This window comes from Manis javanica, chromosome 4 (assembly GCF_040802235.1).
Source record: "Manis javanica isolate MJ-LG chromosome 4, MJ_LKY, whole genome shotgun sequence".
Lineage (NCBI taxonomy): Eukaryota > Metazoa > Chordata > Mammalia > Pholidota > Manidae > Manis > Manis javanica.
In genome coordinates, this window is record NC_133159.1 from 181145016 (window position 1) to 181162055 (window position 17040).

The 17040-nt window shown below is 58.5% G+C and overlaps 1 protein-coding gene across 1 annotated transcript in view; it reads left to right on the forward strand.

Annotated features, from left to right (window-relative positions):
• CARD14 (caspase recruitment domain family member 14) overlaps nucleotides 1-17040 on the forward strand; it is a 17726-nt gene continuing 686 nt past the window's right edge. The window contains 20 exon segments of the mRNA XM_073232911.1: nucleotides 1-383; nucleotides 1505-1732; nucleotides 2982-3119; nucleotides 4110-4432; nucleotides 5469-5636; nucleotides 6407-6526; nucleotides 7079-7204; nucleotides 7653-7802; nucleotides 8470-8685; nucleotides 9141-9277; nucleotides 9392-9486; nucleotides 10916-10931; nucleotides 10933-10974; nucleotides 11190-11505; nucleotides 12217-12386; nucleotides 13321-13396; nucleotides 13959-14096; nucleotides 14411-14585; nucleotides 16523-16644; nucleotides 16893-17008. Of these exon segments, the coding sequence (XP_073089012.1) occupies nucleotides 1522-1732; nucleotides 2982-3119; nucleotides 4110-4432; nucleotides 5469-5636; nucleotides 6407-6526; nucleotides 7079-7204; nucleotides 7653-7802; nucleotides 8470-8685; nucleotides 9141-9277; nucleotides 9392-9486; nucleotides 10916-10931; nucleotides 10933-10974; nucleotides 11190-11505; nucleotides 12217-12386; nucleotides 13321-13396; nucleotides 13959-14096; nucleotides 14411-14585; nucleotides 16523-16644; nucleotides 16893-17008 (2855 nt within the window). The 5' untranslated portion in view covers nucleotides 1-383; nucleotides 1505-1521.

A 17040-nucleotide genomic window follows, 5' to 3' on the forward strand; every position in this document is an offset into this window, starting at 1 on the left:
TGCTCGGTGCCCGAGGGTTCAAACCCCACTTCCTCCTAGGACCCTGCTTCCAAGCCCTGCAGAAGCCTTTACAGTCACTCCAGTTACTGAGAAAACCACTGGGGTCAAAGGTCTGTCAGAGTTCCGGGATCAGTTTGTCTTTTTTTTCTCATTGTGTTAGTCTTTGGTGCCTGAACTTTGAGTTTTGGAGCAAGTCACATGGCCTGAAAGAACTGCCAGGCTCTCTTGGCACTGCTTTGGCGGGCTCCCCCCTCCCTGCCCCATCCGCCCGGCAGCCTGCAGAGAAAGGAGCCGGCAGCAGCGCCGCGCCTGGCCACGGAGGGGCCGCCAGATCCCATCCCAGTGGGAGGAGCTCCTGCAGAAACAAGTGTGAGCGTCTGTCGGTGAGTGCGGGCTGTGGGCGGGGCTCCCCGTGTGGATCGTGGGGAGGCCTTCACGGGGCAGGTTCCAACCACCGGTTCCCATTCTCCTTAGTTTGCCAGCATTGATTTGCTCTGGTTTTCCAGCATTTGTAGTGTACAGACCTCTTCAGGAGGCTTCAGCTCCAGCCACTCCAGCTCATCATTCCAAAAGAAAAGAACCAGCTGAGGGATTCGCAGGCCCGAGCACACTCCCACCTGGGCTCAAGGGGACACAGAAGGACGGTCACTACGGTGCTGTGTGATGAAGGAGAGTAGAAATGACACCGTGCCGTCCACGGGGCTCCCAGCAGTCAGCTGTGGTTTATTCATGACCGAGTCCAGTAGCAGTGGAAATAGAAAGGCACGTGTATACAGCCTACATATCAGCTGCTTGTGTCTAGAAGACACACCTGAAAAACATGTTGCGCGTGGTGCCATGTCCAGTATGGTACTATTCATGTAAAGTTGGAGTGAACAGTGAGGATCTGTGTGTGTAAAGGCAAATAAAGTTTGCAGAGGGCTGTGCAGGGGTGCCATGTGTGGTTTGTGGACGCCATGCACAGTTACCGGATGAGTCCAGGCCTTCACATTCGTCCTGGGGCGGGGTCCCTGAGCCTTCAGTCACCCTCACCACCAGGGAGCCTTTTCAGACATTCTGTCCCCAATTGCCCTGCCAAGAAATATTAATATCACAGGTATCCGGTATGTCTATGTACAGTGTGCGTTATGCATTTAAGAGTAAGAATTTTTGCTCAAGAACCACGTTTCCGCTGGGGGCTGTGTCGCCCCTATTGAGAATGCATGGTCTAGACCCTCCAGCAAGCCTGTTGCAGCCAAGGGCAGCTTCCTCTGCTGTGACTGCAGATCCAGTTCCCCGAAGCTAAAGGAAGCCGAGTTCTTGCTCTGCTCGAGGTGGAGAAATTCATATCAGCCGTAAGGATGGATGGTCCCTGCCTGCTGGTCACAGGACACCAGGGCCAGGAGGGTGTCATCGCCCTCTCCAAATGCGCCACTTGCTTCCCTGCCAGTGACACGGGAGAGGGGGTCGGACGGAAAGGCCTCTCCGGCCGGAAGCCAAGTCACAGTTCCCGCCCTCCTTCCAGGGTCCTCGGCCTCCGGCATGGCAGAGCCAAGGAGCACGGACTCCACGCTGACAGCCCTGGACGAGGAGGAGCTGTGGGAGATGATGGAAGACCACCGCTCCAGGATCATGCACAGCATCTGCCCCAGCCGCCTCACGCCCTACCTACGCCAGGCGAAGGTGCTGGGCCGGCTGGACGAGGAGGAGGTGCTGTACAGCCCCAGGTTCACCCACACGGCCATGCGCGTCGGTAAGGACCGCGGGCCCTGGGCCCTTCCTGCCGAGCATGCCCAGCACAGGTGGTGCCACCCAGCCATGTGCAGGCAGGGAGCACAGATGAGGGGTCCCAGTCCCAGACATGGGGCCACTCAGTGGTTTCCTGGGGCCGTAGCCAGTGACCCCACACCAGGGCTTAAAGCAGCAGTGGGCCCTCTCACAGTCTGCAATCTGCAGTCAAGGCGTGGGCGGAGCCACACTCCTTCTGGAGGCTCCAGAGAGAGGATTGCTGTGCCTTCCAGCCTCTGAGGGCGGCAGGCAGTGCCTGCTTGTGGCTGTGTCCCCCACCCCCACCCCAACTCTCCTCTGTTGCCACGGGGTCCCTTCTCTGTGGCCCCTCCTCTTCTGTCCCCTTGAAGGGCATGTGTCGTTGGGCTTGGGGCCCACCTGCAGAGGCCCGTCTGCTCTCATCTCAAGACCCTGACCATTGTTACATCTATCTGCAAAGACCCTTTTTCCCAATAAGGTCCCATTGACGGTTCCCAGGTGGACTTACCTTCTGGGTGGGGAGCCACAGTTCAACCCAGGTGTCTTTGGTGCTGACGCTGATGTTCTCGGCAGCTGTGTTTATTCATCCAAAAACAGGAAAGCTAATAGCTCCACCAAGCAGGTTCTAGGAGAACTGTTCGTGAGATGCTTACCTCAAAGCCTGGGCCATAGAAAGTGGGCAGTAAGCGGTCGCTATTAAATGATACTATTTGTGCCTGTTGCCTTAGGAACCTCAGACACAGGAGGAATGGAGGCAGCCTCGTAATTCAAGCTGAGAGCAGTGGGATCTGGGTGAGCCTGGAGGGCCCCAAGGCTCTCCGGGACCCCGGCCCTGGGGCACTGATGCTCGCTTTTTTCCCCCCATGTGCTTTGTACATGCGTTGGCATGTGTCCACCAACACTCCAGGGAGGTCTTGAGGGCAAAGATCATTTTCCTTAGTCTTTTATCTCCAACTCTCAGCACTTGGGTCCTAGTAGTTGTTCAATAAATACAAGCCTTGCCCCTTTCAAGATCGTTCACATCTCGAGACTGACTGTATCTTGTGACTTAGAGGCGCCCACAGGAGCAGCTGTGTTTATTCATCTAAAAACAGGAAAGCTAATAGCTTCACCCAGCAGGTGAAGGGCAGCCATCCCCGGGGTCCTGGGGAACAGCTTTCACCTGCTGACTCCCTGATATGCAGGGATTGCCACCAGCCCACCAGTGCCTTGTTAGGAGACTGGTTCCTCCCGAGGGCACTTGCTGCATTTGCTGAAGACTAGAGGAAAGAATGGGGCCATCGCCTTCCTGGAGAGCCTGAAGTTCCACAACCCTGACGTCTACACCCTGGTCACTGGGCTGCAGCCTGACATGGACTTCAGCAACTTCAGTGGTGAGAGCCGGGTGTCTGATGGGGGGCTGGCGTCGGCGTCCTCGGAGCTTCAGGTCCCTAGTGCCCACGTGCTGTTCCAGACATTTCCCTGATCCCTCCAGGAAGAGGTTCCTGTCCCTGGCTCCCAGCACTCTGAGGGTGAGGAGACCCCCACTACCTTAGTGGGGTGGGTCAGATTCTAAAAGAAAAAGTCTGTCTCTGATTATCAAGCACCAAGAGGAGACCCCCCCACCAGGAGGCATGGAATCTGCATCTGAGAGGCCCAAGCTAAGGGGAAGTAGGCTCTTGCCGTAGGAGAGCTCCTGAGAAGGCTTTTACCCTCCTGGGTGACCTGTGATTGAAGCCAAGGGGAAGCCTCACTCCCAGGGTGCTCTGGCTCTCACGGGGGCCCGAAGACAGTCCCCTGCCAGAGGGGAAAAGGTGTGGAGCCCACAGCCTTCTGTGCAGTTGCTCAGCCAGCCAAGGAAAGGTGTACGCCCGGCTTGGTGGGGGAGAAGGCTGTTTGCATTAATTCAATAGTTTTAGGCTTCCCTGGAGGAGCAGTTGAAAGAGTTAGATATTCTTAGGAGCAGGACAGATATCACTCAAAGCTTTGGATAAGAAAACTTTTCTGCTTATTTGGCATCACGGTCTGTATTTATGCTTTTTAGAGTTCCGTTATACAGATTCATATTCGGTGGCGTGTTTTCTTAGGATGACATTAAAATGAGTTAACATCAAGCATGTCTTGGCTGATGGGCAGAGACTTGGGTCTGAACAGCAGGGTCCCACAGAGAAGACGAAAGCAGATGATCTTTGTACCAAAATCAATGGTCATACTATTTATTTAACCAAAATATCGAGGCTGGCTGAGCCTAGAAACTTTGAAGGAGGCCCACAGATTAGGGTGGGAGGTCTTGCTTGCGAGTCTGAGCACAGGAGACAAAGCCCCAGAGGCTAAGGAGTGAGAAGAGGGCGGCGGTGCCAGGGCCCACCGCCTCTCCCCTGCAGGGCTCATGGAGACATCCAAACTGACTGAGTGCCTGGCGGGGGCCATCGGCAGCCTGCAGGAGGAGCTGAGCCAGGAGAAGGGGCAGAAGGAGGCGCTGCTGCAGCAGTGCCGGCTGCTGAAGGAGCACCTGGGACAGGCCAAGGCCCGGGCCGAGAGCCTGTGCCAGCTGGAGGCTGACCACGGCCGCATGAAGCGTGAGGCCAGCGCCCACTTCCACGAGGCTCTGAACCTGAAGGACGAGATGCTCAGTCTCTTGCTGCACTACAGCAACGCGCCGCGGGAGGAGCTGGCCACCACGCACTGCCGCAGCCTGCAGGAGGAGGTACTTGGCTGCCTGCCCTGCCGCCCTGCTCCCCGCGGCAAGACACTCGGCTCGACCCCGCTGCTTACCACGCCGTGCCTTTGCACCCGCTACGCCACCTCCTGAAGCCCCGGCGCCTCCTCCCTGCCCCAGGCTCGGGCACCCCTGCGGATAACTGATGCTTTACCTCCACCCCCAGCACCACCACCCCCAGCCTACATGGCAGTGAGCATGCCCTGCCCTGTAACTGCCCTTGGACTGGCCGGGGAGGGCTGCCCCGCCTGCATCTGTAGGCAGGTCCTTCCTTCAGCGGAAAGGTTCTTCCTTCTCTGCTTGGCCCTGGTCCAGGAGTGCATGTCTGACCCACCCTGACACCCAGGCCCCCTGGGTTCGCCTTGCGGGGAAAGTCCATGCTCCCCAGGGATGCCACACCCAGATGGAGACAGGCACGAGTCTCTCTTGGGCCACTATTCAGCAGGATGGAGGCCAGTGGGACTTGGCCAGGTAGTGTCCAGAGGGCCACAGCCCTGGACACACTGCCCGCTGGGCAGGTGGTGGCACATATTTGCACTCAGATTGCCAGTGTGAACAGACTGTGTCCTGCATTCCCAGGCATCTCTGCCCCATCGGACTCCACTTTTTTCTGTCTTTTGACTCACCAGTTTTCATGAATCCTAAGTCCCCTATCTGGGGTATTTAGCAGACTATGGAAAGGCAGAGAAACCGGGGAGTGGGCTGGAGATTACTTGCTGGCCATTCATCGCTGGGGGCTGGTGACCTAGTTTCAGACCAGAGATGGAAGAGCTTGTTGTCAGGGCCCCTTGTTCTACTCCCTGGGACCCAGCCCAGTCAGTTAACTGCACACCTCATCTACAAAATAAAGCTGAAACGCCTTTCTTCTCCCACAGGAATTGAGATATTCAAACCCTTTACGGAGTTTGAGGTCTCGGGGGAGGGAACGGCACCATCCTTAGGGACAAGGTGGAGGGCACGCCAGGCTTCTGGTCTGGTGGACACCCAGCATTTACTCCCTCCCCCCGTCTCCTGCTCCCCGCAGTTGTACCTGATGAAGCAGGAGCTGCAGCAGGAGAGAAAGCCTTCCTCCTGTGAGCGGAACTGCTGCGAGCACTCCCTGAAGACCGCCAGCGCTCTGGAGCCCGGGGAGCAGGAGCTGAGCCGGCTGAAGGAGGGGAATGAGAAGCTGCGATCGCTGACCTTCAGCATGGTAGGTCCTGGCGCCTGCGACCAGGGCAGCTCCCACGGCTGGCAGGCAGCCAAGGCTTCCTGGGAGTCAGCTAGGGCAGGTGGTTGGGCCAAGGTGTAGCCAAGACCTGGGTGAGATGAACCCCAGTGACTCGGCCTGCCTCTTCGCCCAGCTGCAGATGTTGGCATATTTGACAGCTGTTGGACATGCCTTAGAACATACCCCTCAGCGTGACTGCTGCCATGTTATTTGGGGTGGATTATTAGCTTTAAGGTTATATGTGGTGGGAGGAACCCCTTGACTGAAAAATATTCTGCCGTCCTGTCCACATGTGCATCGGAGAGTGGGGAATTGTAGGAAGCCGGGGAACAGGTGCCCCCTGGGGTGGTGCCAGCCCTTGTCTTCTCCTTCCTGAGCCATTCCTGCAGTAGACATTCACTGGGTGCAGGGTGGGCCGCACATGCCTGGATTGAGCGCCAGCCATCTGCCCCTTCCTGAGAGGTGACGGAGAGGGGGGGTGCCCTAAGGTTGGTGCCCCCGCTTGGGAGCCCTGCTGGCGGACCTGCTCTCCGGAGAGACTTCTGCTTTCTCTCCATCTCCCCCACCCCACAGAAGCAGGACTGAAAGGCTTTTCCCATTTTGATTGATGACCTTGCCAGTTTGCCCGCCTAATGGACAGAGATGGGGCTAAGCAGGTGCACACCCCTCTCCGGACGAGATGATGGGGCTGCTTCCCAGGAGCAGGCCTTTGGGGAGGTGGGGGCCCCTGCCCTGACCTCTCTTTGCACCAGGGAGAGAAGGGCATCCTGGAGCAGGATCTGGGCAAGGCCCTGGAGAGCAGGCGGGAGTTGGTGGGCCGCCCGCACTCCCTGAGGGAGCGGGCCGTGGCCGCGGAGAGGCAGCGAAAGCAGGTGAGCATCCCGGCCGGGGCCGGGGCTGGGGCTGCGCAGTGGGGAGACAGCTTCTTAAACCACTGAGCTTAAAACCAGCTCTGCTTAACTGCTGTGTTCATTCATTCCTTCGTCAAAGCTCCATTGAGTCCAAGACAGGAGGTCGTGGCTGGTTTGTGGAATGGTGAGAAAGTGGGGCTCAGGCAAACACAGCGCAGTTCAAGTGTCCAGGGTCCTGGGGTGAGAGCTGGGCTCTACTTAGTCGCTACAAAAGACAAGGGAGGAGCATGAGGCAGGATGGAGGGGGGCGTTCGCGTCTCGGGACATGGAAGAGACAAGACAGAGTCACACACGCAGCACCCATGTGCAGTCCGATTACTCAGCTCGAACGTGACCAGCACGGTGACCCAACAGACACACCTTGAGATTTAGCGCTTACCAAGCATGAATTCACCTTATTTCACCCCAGAACCACCTCCCTCTCTGTCCCTGAGGTTCCCCCACCCAACCCTGTCCTCAGCCCGACCCTCAGCCGCCGACCTTCATGGGCTCTGTCTGTCCCCCTCTGTCCAGTACTGGGAAGAGAAGGAGCATACCCTGCTCCAGTTCCAGAAAACTAAGGTGGACTGCGAGATCTACAAGGAGAAGATGGGCACCCTGCAGAGCCAGGTGGTCGAGCTGCAGAAGGAAAGGGACCAGGTACCCGGGATGGCGAGGGCGCGTGCCAGGCTGAGGGGCTCGGGGGAACAGAAGGTGCTGTCCATGGCCGAGTCTCGGCCCAGGAAGCCCCTGGCCCCCGCTTCTCTGGGTGCAGCCGAGGGCTGGCTGGCAGAGTTGCACCACTCGCTCAACCTCAGTGGCAGCTGGTCCAGGTTTGGGTCTCTCCTCTGGGTCCACTCGAGGGCTGTCGCCCGTGTGTCAGCTCCCTTTCTCTTTGGCACAAGATGTTTGCATGGACCCCACATATCGGATGTTCTGAAAACTGTAAATGAATATAAGTGTGTATCTCAGAATGAGTTCATGTTGGGCTCACACTGGATGAGTCCCTTGTAAACACAGACAAGAAACACGTGGCGTTCTCAGGCCAGGGCTCCGTGTCCCCGGCCCGGCCTCTCACGCCCCGGCGTCGCTGAGTCCGGGCCCACAGGCCTACTGCTCCAGAGACGCAGCCCGGGTGGAGATCTCTCAGAATCTGGCAGAGAAGGACGCCCTCCGCAGGAAGGTATTCGAGCTGACGGCTGAAGTCTGCGAACTGCGCCAACGGCTCCACGGGTTGCAGGCTGAGTCACAGCCAGGGGTGAGTGCCTCCTGCCCACATGCAGGGTGATGGGTGCAGGGGGTGGGCACCAGCCCAGTAGCCCGGTTTAACGCATCCGCCACGCAGGTTCCCTGGAGCAGACCATGCTGTCGAAGGTGCAGGACTGGGCAAATTGAGTGTGTGTCTGCTCCTCCTTTTAGGATAACATTATGCAAATCAGGAAGGGGTAGCTCAGCAGAAGGTTCTGGAGCCTGTAGAGTGTGATGGTCAATGAAGCTCCGGACACCCCGGTGGCTGGCAAGACCTTTCACAGGCACCAGGGACCTGCATGAGGCATCGGCAGACCCTCCCCTCCGCACGCAGGGGCCCCCAGCCCATCCTCCCTCACCCCTCCCCACATCAGCCAAAATACACATGCGTAGAGAAAAGGCTGATGGTCAAACTGAGCAAAACGCTAACAGTCCTGTCGGAGTGCAGGAAGGTGGGCGCATTTTATTTTCATCTCTAATCAGTTGTTTTCTCCCTAATATTCTGTGTGTATATATATATACGGTAATAGAGCATGTGTTGTTTATACAACCAGTAAGGGACATACATCCTCTAAAGATATGAAACACACCCAAGCCGGTGGCTTTTCATCTCCTCGGGGGTGGGCTCCTGTGATGCCGGGCCCAGGCTCAGAGAGGGACGTGATTGTTTTGCCCAGAAGCTGCTGAGGGGAAACTTCCCAGGGGTGGTGACTTGGTGGAAACCCCAGGGGAGACTCTCCGGAGTACCAGCCCCAGGGGCATCCTTGGACAAGCAGGAAGCTGGCACCACGGAGCCCTGTCCGAAGGGGAAGCAGCGGCTCGTGCACATGTTTGCCATCGGCCCACGGGAGGACAGCGACTGCGGCTGCCTCGGCCCCGCGGAGGCACAGCCGGTGCCGGCTCCACTCCTGGGGCCTGACCAGGTGCACCCTCATCTTCTGGGACAGAGGGGGGCTGGCCCCCTGGGTGACAGAGTGCTTACTGAGTGGGCAAAGAGCTACATTCAGACCTGCACTGCACACCTGGCCATGCTCAGCACCTGTCGCAGTCGGCCGATAGCACGGGACCCTCGCCGGCCATGAGCTTGGCCCCTCTGGGCCTCAGTGGCTTTGTATGTAAAGTGGGACAGCACTACCCACCATGTGCATTCACCACGAGAACTAAGTGAGGTAGCCAACAGCGTGCCTGGCACACAGCAGGCGCTCAGTTACTGCAACCTCCTCCCTCCACCTTGTCTGCCCTCACAGGGCTGTGGCTTGTTGCTATCGTTCCCCTGATGGAGTGGGAGGTGTCATGGGGTTCCCGTGAGCCCCGAGCCAACCTGGGCCCTGTCCTTCTCCAGCCCCAGCTCTGGGCTGACCTGAGAGCCACGTCCAGCCGCGAGCTGGTGGACAGCTTCCGCTCCAGCAGCCCAGTGCCTCCCAGCCAGCAGTCGCTGTACAAGTGGGTCGCAGAGGACTTCCAGGAAGACCCCCACTCATTCAGGTAGAGAGGGACTGGCAGTGGCGTCTGGATGACTCGGGTTCCCAGCGGCTCGCATGGATGCGTGGGAGCTCAGGGACGATGCAGCCTGAGCTGTCGTCTTCTGCTGCTTTGCAGCAGCTTCCCAGCAATCCTGGAGGTAGACCCGGGAGCCTCCACAGGAGCCAGCATGGGAGACGCAGACCTGGATTATGAGATCGTAGACAAAGCAGGTGAGTGCCCCCCACCCCGAACCTCTGCAGCCGCCACCTCCCCTGGGCTGAGCGGGACCAGCAGAGCTGGGAGGGGAAGCAAGGACAGGGATCTTCTGGGAGGCAGGTGAGCTATCCAGGCATAGGGTAAACACACGTTCTCACCCTGGCCCTCCCTGCCCCCATCCACCGCCGCAGGCCTTCAGTGATGTCAGGAGACTCTTGGCTTATGTCCCGAGGCACTTGCCTGGAGCATCTCTCCTCCTGGGTGTCCACCCCTGAGGCCTTCCTGTTGCTTCTGTGGCTTGTTCTCCTTATGTGTGACTTAACTGGTACTCTCCTTCCCAAGCCATGGGCAGCTCACGGACAGCCTCCTCACCTTGTCCACCCTCTGCATCTGTCCCCAGTCTGGGCCTAGCACACAGTAGGTGCTTAGCACCCCATCTGGAATTCACCCCATAGTCATGGGGGGGGCACCCACCCCACGCTGTTCCTCACAGAGGCCCCTTTAGGGTGGGGTGGCACAAGGCTTTCTATGGTCAGGTACCCAGAAACGTTGCCCCTTGAGAGATCGATGGTGTCTTTATTTATAATAGTGACCCACTGAGGGCGCTCCCAAGGTGCACCCTACCTGGATCTGGATCCTGAGCAGGGAGGGGTGCTTTCCTTCTGTCATGATTCTGTGTGATGTCCTCTTCATACGCTTCCAGTGGAGCTGACCTCAGTCACATCAGGAGTCTAACTTCATTTGGCTTTGACTGTAATCTTGAGTAGATTTGCTGTGAGTTGGGTACAGGCTGCCTGTAGCAGGCAACTGCTGACCCTCTGCTGGCTCTCTGGTTCCCGTGGGCACTCCACCAGTGAGAAGGGCAGCACCCACCTCGGGAAGGCTGACACCTAGCTGGAGGCCATCTGCTTGGAGAGCCCCTGAGGACATCTAGTCCTAGGACTGTTGACTCTGAGGCCTGCCACTGCCAGCTGGGCAGCAGTGTGGCCCAGGATGAACAAGAGGGCAACTGCCGTGCCTGTGACTGCTGCCACACAGAAATATGGGTCTATGCAGAAATGTGGGTCCACATAGAAACAGAAATGCAGTCCCTAGTTATATCCGACTTGATTTTTCAAGTGAAGCCATAAATCAAGACTCTAGCTTCCCTGTCCTGTAAAATGTTGGAAACTCATTCAAACACCACCAAAGCACATGATGTAAGTCACACCCTGGTAGCTGCAGCTTTCCACCAGCTACTCCTATTTGGGGATAAAATCAAGGTTCTGAGTATTGAGGAAGGGAGGAGGCAGAGAAGGCTCAGCCTCAGCAAAGCACGCAGAATGGCTAGGGGGAGCCTGAGGCTGAGGTGGGGTGAGGGTGAGCTGAAGCTTTGTCAGGAGGGGCACTGGGCGGCCTTGGGGGCTACCTGGCTTGGCATCTGAACCCTCGGCTTCCGCCTAGACCTTCCTGAGTCTGAGCCACCTGCAGCCATCCTCTGGGGATCTCGCCTTGTCGACCAGGTGAGCGGCGGGCAGGGCTGGGCCCGGGGCCAGCAGGTGGCAGGGCAGACAGGACAGTGTTCGGAGCAACACTGTTGGGAGGGCACAGCCTTTCCTAGGACGGGGTTATGTCAGGGGAAGGAGAATGCCAAAATGCTGGGCCACATGGAGTAGGCCCTGCCCGACCTCCTGCTGCAGGTGGCTCTTGGGCTCCATCACCTCCCTTTCTGCCACAGCGTCCCGGTGCGGAGGAGGCTGGCCCACAAGATCCTAAGCCAGGTGGTGGTGCTGGCCTTCCAGGGGGACGTGCTGCTGGAACAGATAAGCGTCATCAGCGGAAACCTCAGGAGCATCTTCATTCACCGGGTCACCCCAGGCTCGGCAGCAGACAAGATGGCCTTGCGCCCGGGCACCCAGATCGTGATGGTGAGTGTTGTGCCGGCCCCAGGATCCTCTCGGGGTGGGGTCGCGGTGGGAGAAGGTAACCCAGGCAGCCGGGGCTCCTCCTGGGTGTCAAGCAGACACTGCAGCTGTTCAGAGCAGAGAGCACACTGAGCCCGAGGCCCTGCCCCATCTCCCACCCTGACTTGAGGAACTCCAGTAGGTGGGCCTCCGGCTGACCGCCGTCTGGGAAGGCTTAGGGATGCTGCAGTGCTGACCGGGGGCCTTCAGACCAGCCACAGGCCTGTTCTGATGAGGGGGTGAGGGGGAGGCCTTTTCTTTTTTATCGTGATGATTGTCACTTTGTGCATGTGTGGCACAATACACATTCCGTAAAATTTGCGATTTTAACCATTGGGGGCATAAAATTTTTTTTTTCTTGTTGTAAAATATTAACTTGTAAAAAACATAAATGTGCCTTTAACTAATTATTATTAGTTGAATACATGCACAAGGAGGTGTCTTTGATGTAGCCTAAGCAGAACTAATACACTTCAGGCTTTTTAAAAATAGCAAGAAATTCACAAAACAGGAGTCACCACATTCTTGAGGCTGGCCTTTCTCCCGGAAAGGTGGGTGCAGGGCATGAAGGCAAGTGCCGGGAGGGGGCCTGTGCCCCACTCGGGAGCTCCCAGCGCCCATGGCTTCTCCCTCGCCGTCCGCATGCCAAGCCACGTTCACGTGTCTCAGTGACTGTGAAGGGAGTTTCTTGTCCACTGCACACAACACGAGCCCTTCCTCACATCCCTGGCAGCCCTCTGCAGAGTCTCAGTCATAGGCTTACATTGTAGCTAAAGCAAAAGCACCCCATTATGATATTTGGGGGGACAGTCCAGATGCCTGAATGGGGCCGATTCAGTTCTAGCACTGTTGAAAACATATCTTCATTTTTTTCTCATTATAAAAATATCTACTCTCCTAAACTTACAACACAGGGAAGTAGCGCAGAGCACCCAGGGCTCCCAGCGTGGCACCATCCCCAACTACGCATGGTGAGTAGCCGTCCTGGGCCCCTACAGCTCTCTGGGAGGCCGGGGAGCTGCACAGGGTATCGCCTGGCCTCCTGCCCAGGAGGGAGATTCTTCTGAAGGCTTTCCCCCTGCCCAGGAGTAGAGGGTGGGGGTGATGAGATGCCCCAACATGCCACCCACCAAGTTCCTCTATGGGGAACGAATGAGATGCAGAGCATTCTAAAGCATTCAGGACCAGAGATTCTCAGCCTCAGTACTGTTGACACATGGGGCTGGTATGCTTTGTCCCAGGCACGCAGGACATTGAGCAGCAGCACCCTTGGCCTCCACCTACTTGATGCCAGTAGTCCCCCCTGCTCCCTTGCGATGACAGCAAAAATGTTTCTAGACATTGTCAAGTGTTCCCTGGAGGCAGGGGGCCCTATCATCCTGGTGTGTCCAGGACTGTCTCTTCAGCACAGAAAGTCCCACATCTCGGGGAACCCCTCAGTCCTGGGCTGAGACAGTGGGTCACCTCCCTACAAACCCCTGCTGAGTACCATGTTCTAGATCAACCGTCATGCACATGGCAAGGGTGTCTCGTGGGGCACCCTCCAAATCTGCAAATCTGGGTCACCTGGAGAGCAGGCTTATCAGGTGCAGGGAGGGCATGAGAGTCTGTATTTCTCAGCGATGCCAGGCTAAAGTCCAAGACCACACGGGGGATAGGGGGTTCTGGAGGGGAGGCCCCAGCCCAGGCTCACACTGAGTCGACCACCTGCGTCCCACCTCAGAACAATCCAATTGGCATCTTCAGGGTGGGCTGAGGCTCTGTAGTTTTTTAAAAGCCCTAGGGGTCTTGTGGCCACCTGGGTGGGAAGGCCCTACCTGGGGCCACGGGGTGTTCTGGAGCGCTGGCGGCAGCCCACTTCCCCTGCCGGCCCTCCTAGCAGTGGCGTTGGGGCTGTCCTCACAGGGCCCAGCAGCTGCTCATCGGCCTCATCCAGGACATGGCTCAGCAGAGCGCCATCACCGGCATGGTGAGGCGGGGAGTGCAGGTCCTGGGTGCGGTCCGTCCCATTCGGGGGCCCCACCCTCTCTCCCAGCTCACGCTGTCCCGGGGAGGATCCTAGCCCCACCTGGGGTGGGCTGGAAGAGGGCAGGCATGGGCAGGGGGTGTTGCTGAGGGAAATGACCCGCATGTCTCCCCCGTAGCCCCCTCACCTGGGTCTGTATACAGAACCTAGCCTGCAGTGACTCTAAGTGTGCAAATACGTCACATATGCTCTCCCTGTATATGACCAGTACCCCCCACCCCGTTTGCTTGTCCATCTGCTCCCCATCTTTCCTCCCTCTGAGGTTCCCCGACACACAATGCTCAGCTGTCCCAAAGCAGGGCGCCAGCAGCCCCTCTGGATGGCAGGGCCTGGGCACGGGAGCCCCACTCCTCCTTCCTGCCACTCACAGCCCACCCCCAACACGGACGCCCTGCTCGAGGGCTCTACCTGACCGCCCTCCACTGCCTCCCTTCCTCGGGGCCTGGCCTGAAGGTCCAGGGGGGCAGGTGCCTGGGTGAGGCTGGACCGACCTCCCCGCGTGCCCTCTGCCCAACAGGCTTCCAGGGGGCTCCACAGACTGGTACGCGTTGTCAGTGTGGACAGGAGCGAGGCCAGCGCTCGGTGCTTGTCCTTCAGTGGGGGCCGGTGGGACCCCAGCAGGCCAGAAGGTGAGGGGCGGAGCTGGCTCCGCGCAGTGAGGGCCCTGGGAGCTGCTGCGTGGCCAGCTGGGCCCAGGAAGCACCCATTTGGGCCAGAACCTGCTGGAGCATCGCAGCTGATGTCTGCAGGCCTCTCTGGGAGCACTTAGCACACCCATCTTTCATTTCCTTTCAACCCCTACTGCTGCCTGTGTGATCGGCCCCAGACAGTCCAAAGCCATTGGGACAACTGCACGGACAGCCCGGCTGCTGCACAGACGGACATGGTGCCTGGGGTGGAGGGCCACTGAGCTGACACACGGGGCTGCGGCAGCCCAGCCCTGGCCATTCAAGGCTCCTCTCTCTGCAGAGCCCCCCTGCCGTGTGCTTCTGGGCCGAGAGCTGCCTCACCCTGGTGCCCTACACCCTGGCGCCCCCCCACAGGCCCAGCCAGCCCCGGCCCGTGCTCCTCACGCCCCAGCTGGTTGGGAAGATCCTGAGCGAGAAGCTCTGCCTCCTCCATGGGTTTAAGAAGTGTCCAGCAGGTATGTTCTCACCTGCCTGCAGGAGACAGTGTAGGGCCTGGGCAGAGAACAGGGCTCAGGTGGTTGTGTGCATGTATGTCCCGGGGCTGTGTGACAAATCACCACACACTGGGGACTCAGGATGACTGAGATTTACTCTCTCCCCGTGTGGAGGCCAGAGGTCTGAGGTCTGGTGTCTGCCAGCTGTGCCCGGCCCAGCGGCTCTAAGGGAGAGCCCTCCTACCTCTCCCGGCGCCAGTGCTGCCCGCAGTCCCAGTGTTCCTTGGCCTGTGGCCACCTCCCTCCCATCTGTGTCCTCCTCTCATGGACTTCTAGGACCAGCCATTGGATTTAGGGCCACCATGCTGCAGTATGCCCTCATCGCACCCAGTCGCATCTGCAAAGACACTATGTGCAATTAGGTCACATTCTGAGGTTCCAGGTGGACGTGAATTTGGGGAGCCCTGTTTATCCCATGCAGTTACTGCTGGCAAGTTGGCTGTACTGACCAGGGCAGACCCACAAGGGCTGCACCCACCCACCTGCCAAAAGTCACTCCACAATCATGGAGACAAATGGGCCGGTGGAACCCTCAGTCCCATTGGACAGGGTCTGCGTGCCTGTGCAGCAGGAAAGGTGGTTCTGAGGTTGGAGTTGGGAGTGAGGTGTTTGTGGGCACTTGTGGGCACCCACCCATCACTAGGTGATGCTGTGGAGGAACTGGGTGGTGGCCTGAGGATAAGTAGGGCTCTGTCCTACCTGCTTGTAATTCGGAGGGACTAGAGGGAAGCAACTGTTTCTGGGCAGTTCCTCTAATGAGCACCTGTGTGCCAGGCTCTATGTAGGGAGCCAGGGATGGGGGACAGATGGGGGACGGGGACGGGGCCAACCCATCCTTTTCCAGAGACAGGCATGTAAAGCCATGGCAGGCTGACAGGGCTGTGCTCCACAAGTGCCCAGACTGGGAGGATTCTTTGGAGAGGGGAGAGCGTGGGAGCCGGGATCTGGCAGGCAGGCAGGGGTGGGTCTGAGACAGAACGAGGTGCCCAGGCTGCGGGAGCAGCACACACAAAGGCTGGAAGGCCAGCAGGCCCAGACCCCTTACGGGGAGGTACCCAGTCACGCTGGTGGCATGCAACTTTATGTATCGGGCAAGGAGTCAGTGAGGGAGGAGGTCAGGCTTGGGCCTTGGGCGCCCGTCCTGGAAGGAGACCAGAGGACGGATGGCAGAGGGCTTGGCTCAGGACTCAGGCGAGCTGAAGGCTGCCAGAACCCGTGGGGCCAAGGTGGCGGTGGCCAGGCAGCACGGGGGGTGGAGGGAGACGAGAGGGGGGCTGCTAGGAGCTGGGGGTCTGACTTGGAAGGGTGGTGGTCGGCCCGAGAAAACTAGAAAGAACGGCAAGGTGGGGACATGATTAACAGCTCCACGTAGGGGAAGGGCTCCTGGCCTCGGCACTGTGACGTCCAGTGGGGCTGGGTCACTCTGCTGTGTGGGCTGTTCTGTGGGTTGTCAGATGTGCACAGCATCCCTGGGCTCAGCCCACTATGTGCCAGGGGCACTCCCACCCCCGAGGTGCCACAGCGACTAGACAGCGCCAAGTATTCCTTGGGGCAAATTGCCTTTGGCTGGGAACCACAGATTGCAAGGATCTAAGGGACTAACAGGTTTAAACTGCTCTCATCTGAGGCTTGAGGAAGTGATGGGAGGGTTCGTTCGTCCCCGTCGTCCTCTCTCCCAGCCACCCTCATCCGGGCATTGACTGAGCACCTGGGGTGTAAGGTCAATGTGCAGAACACAGACTCTTCTGAGTGGGAGGGGCTGGGTCAGATGTATGAAGAGGACACCCTGGAAGGGCTGCCCCAGGACTGGTAAGGGTCCATGAGGGGAGTGGGGGTAGTTTGGGGATCCCTCAGGACCCAATGCAATCAGGTGACATCCTGTTCACTGTCACCTTCAGAATACTTGAGCCAAGAGGAGTACAATGTCTCCAGGCAGAAAGGGGACGTCATCCAGGAGAAGGAGGCATCTGGTGGCCGCTACTGGGTGACCCACCGAGCCGTGGAGTCTCTCATAGACAAGGTAAGGGGCGGGGCTGGCAGCTATGCTGAGGACTTGGGGACTGCATCTCCACAGGAGGGTGGTAGCACGAGGCAGGAAGGGCTGACCTTGAAATCAGGATGCTTGCTGCTAACCTCCAAGGCCCCCAGCAGACACCCCTCAATGCTCCTCTGCTACAAACTGCAGCCCTCCTTGTCCCTTCTGGGCTGTGCGTGGGCTCCACCACTTGCCCAGGCTGAGATCCCGACTCCCTGCCCTGCCCCCTCCAGAACACCCACGCCCTCCTGGATGTCCAGCTGCACAGCGTCCACACCCTGCACAGGATGGAGATCTTCCCCATCGTCATCCACAGCTCCATCACCGAGAAGGCAGCAAAGAAACTCAAGTAGGGGTGCCCCCAGGGGCTTCCAGTGGGGT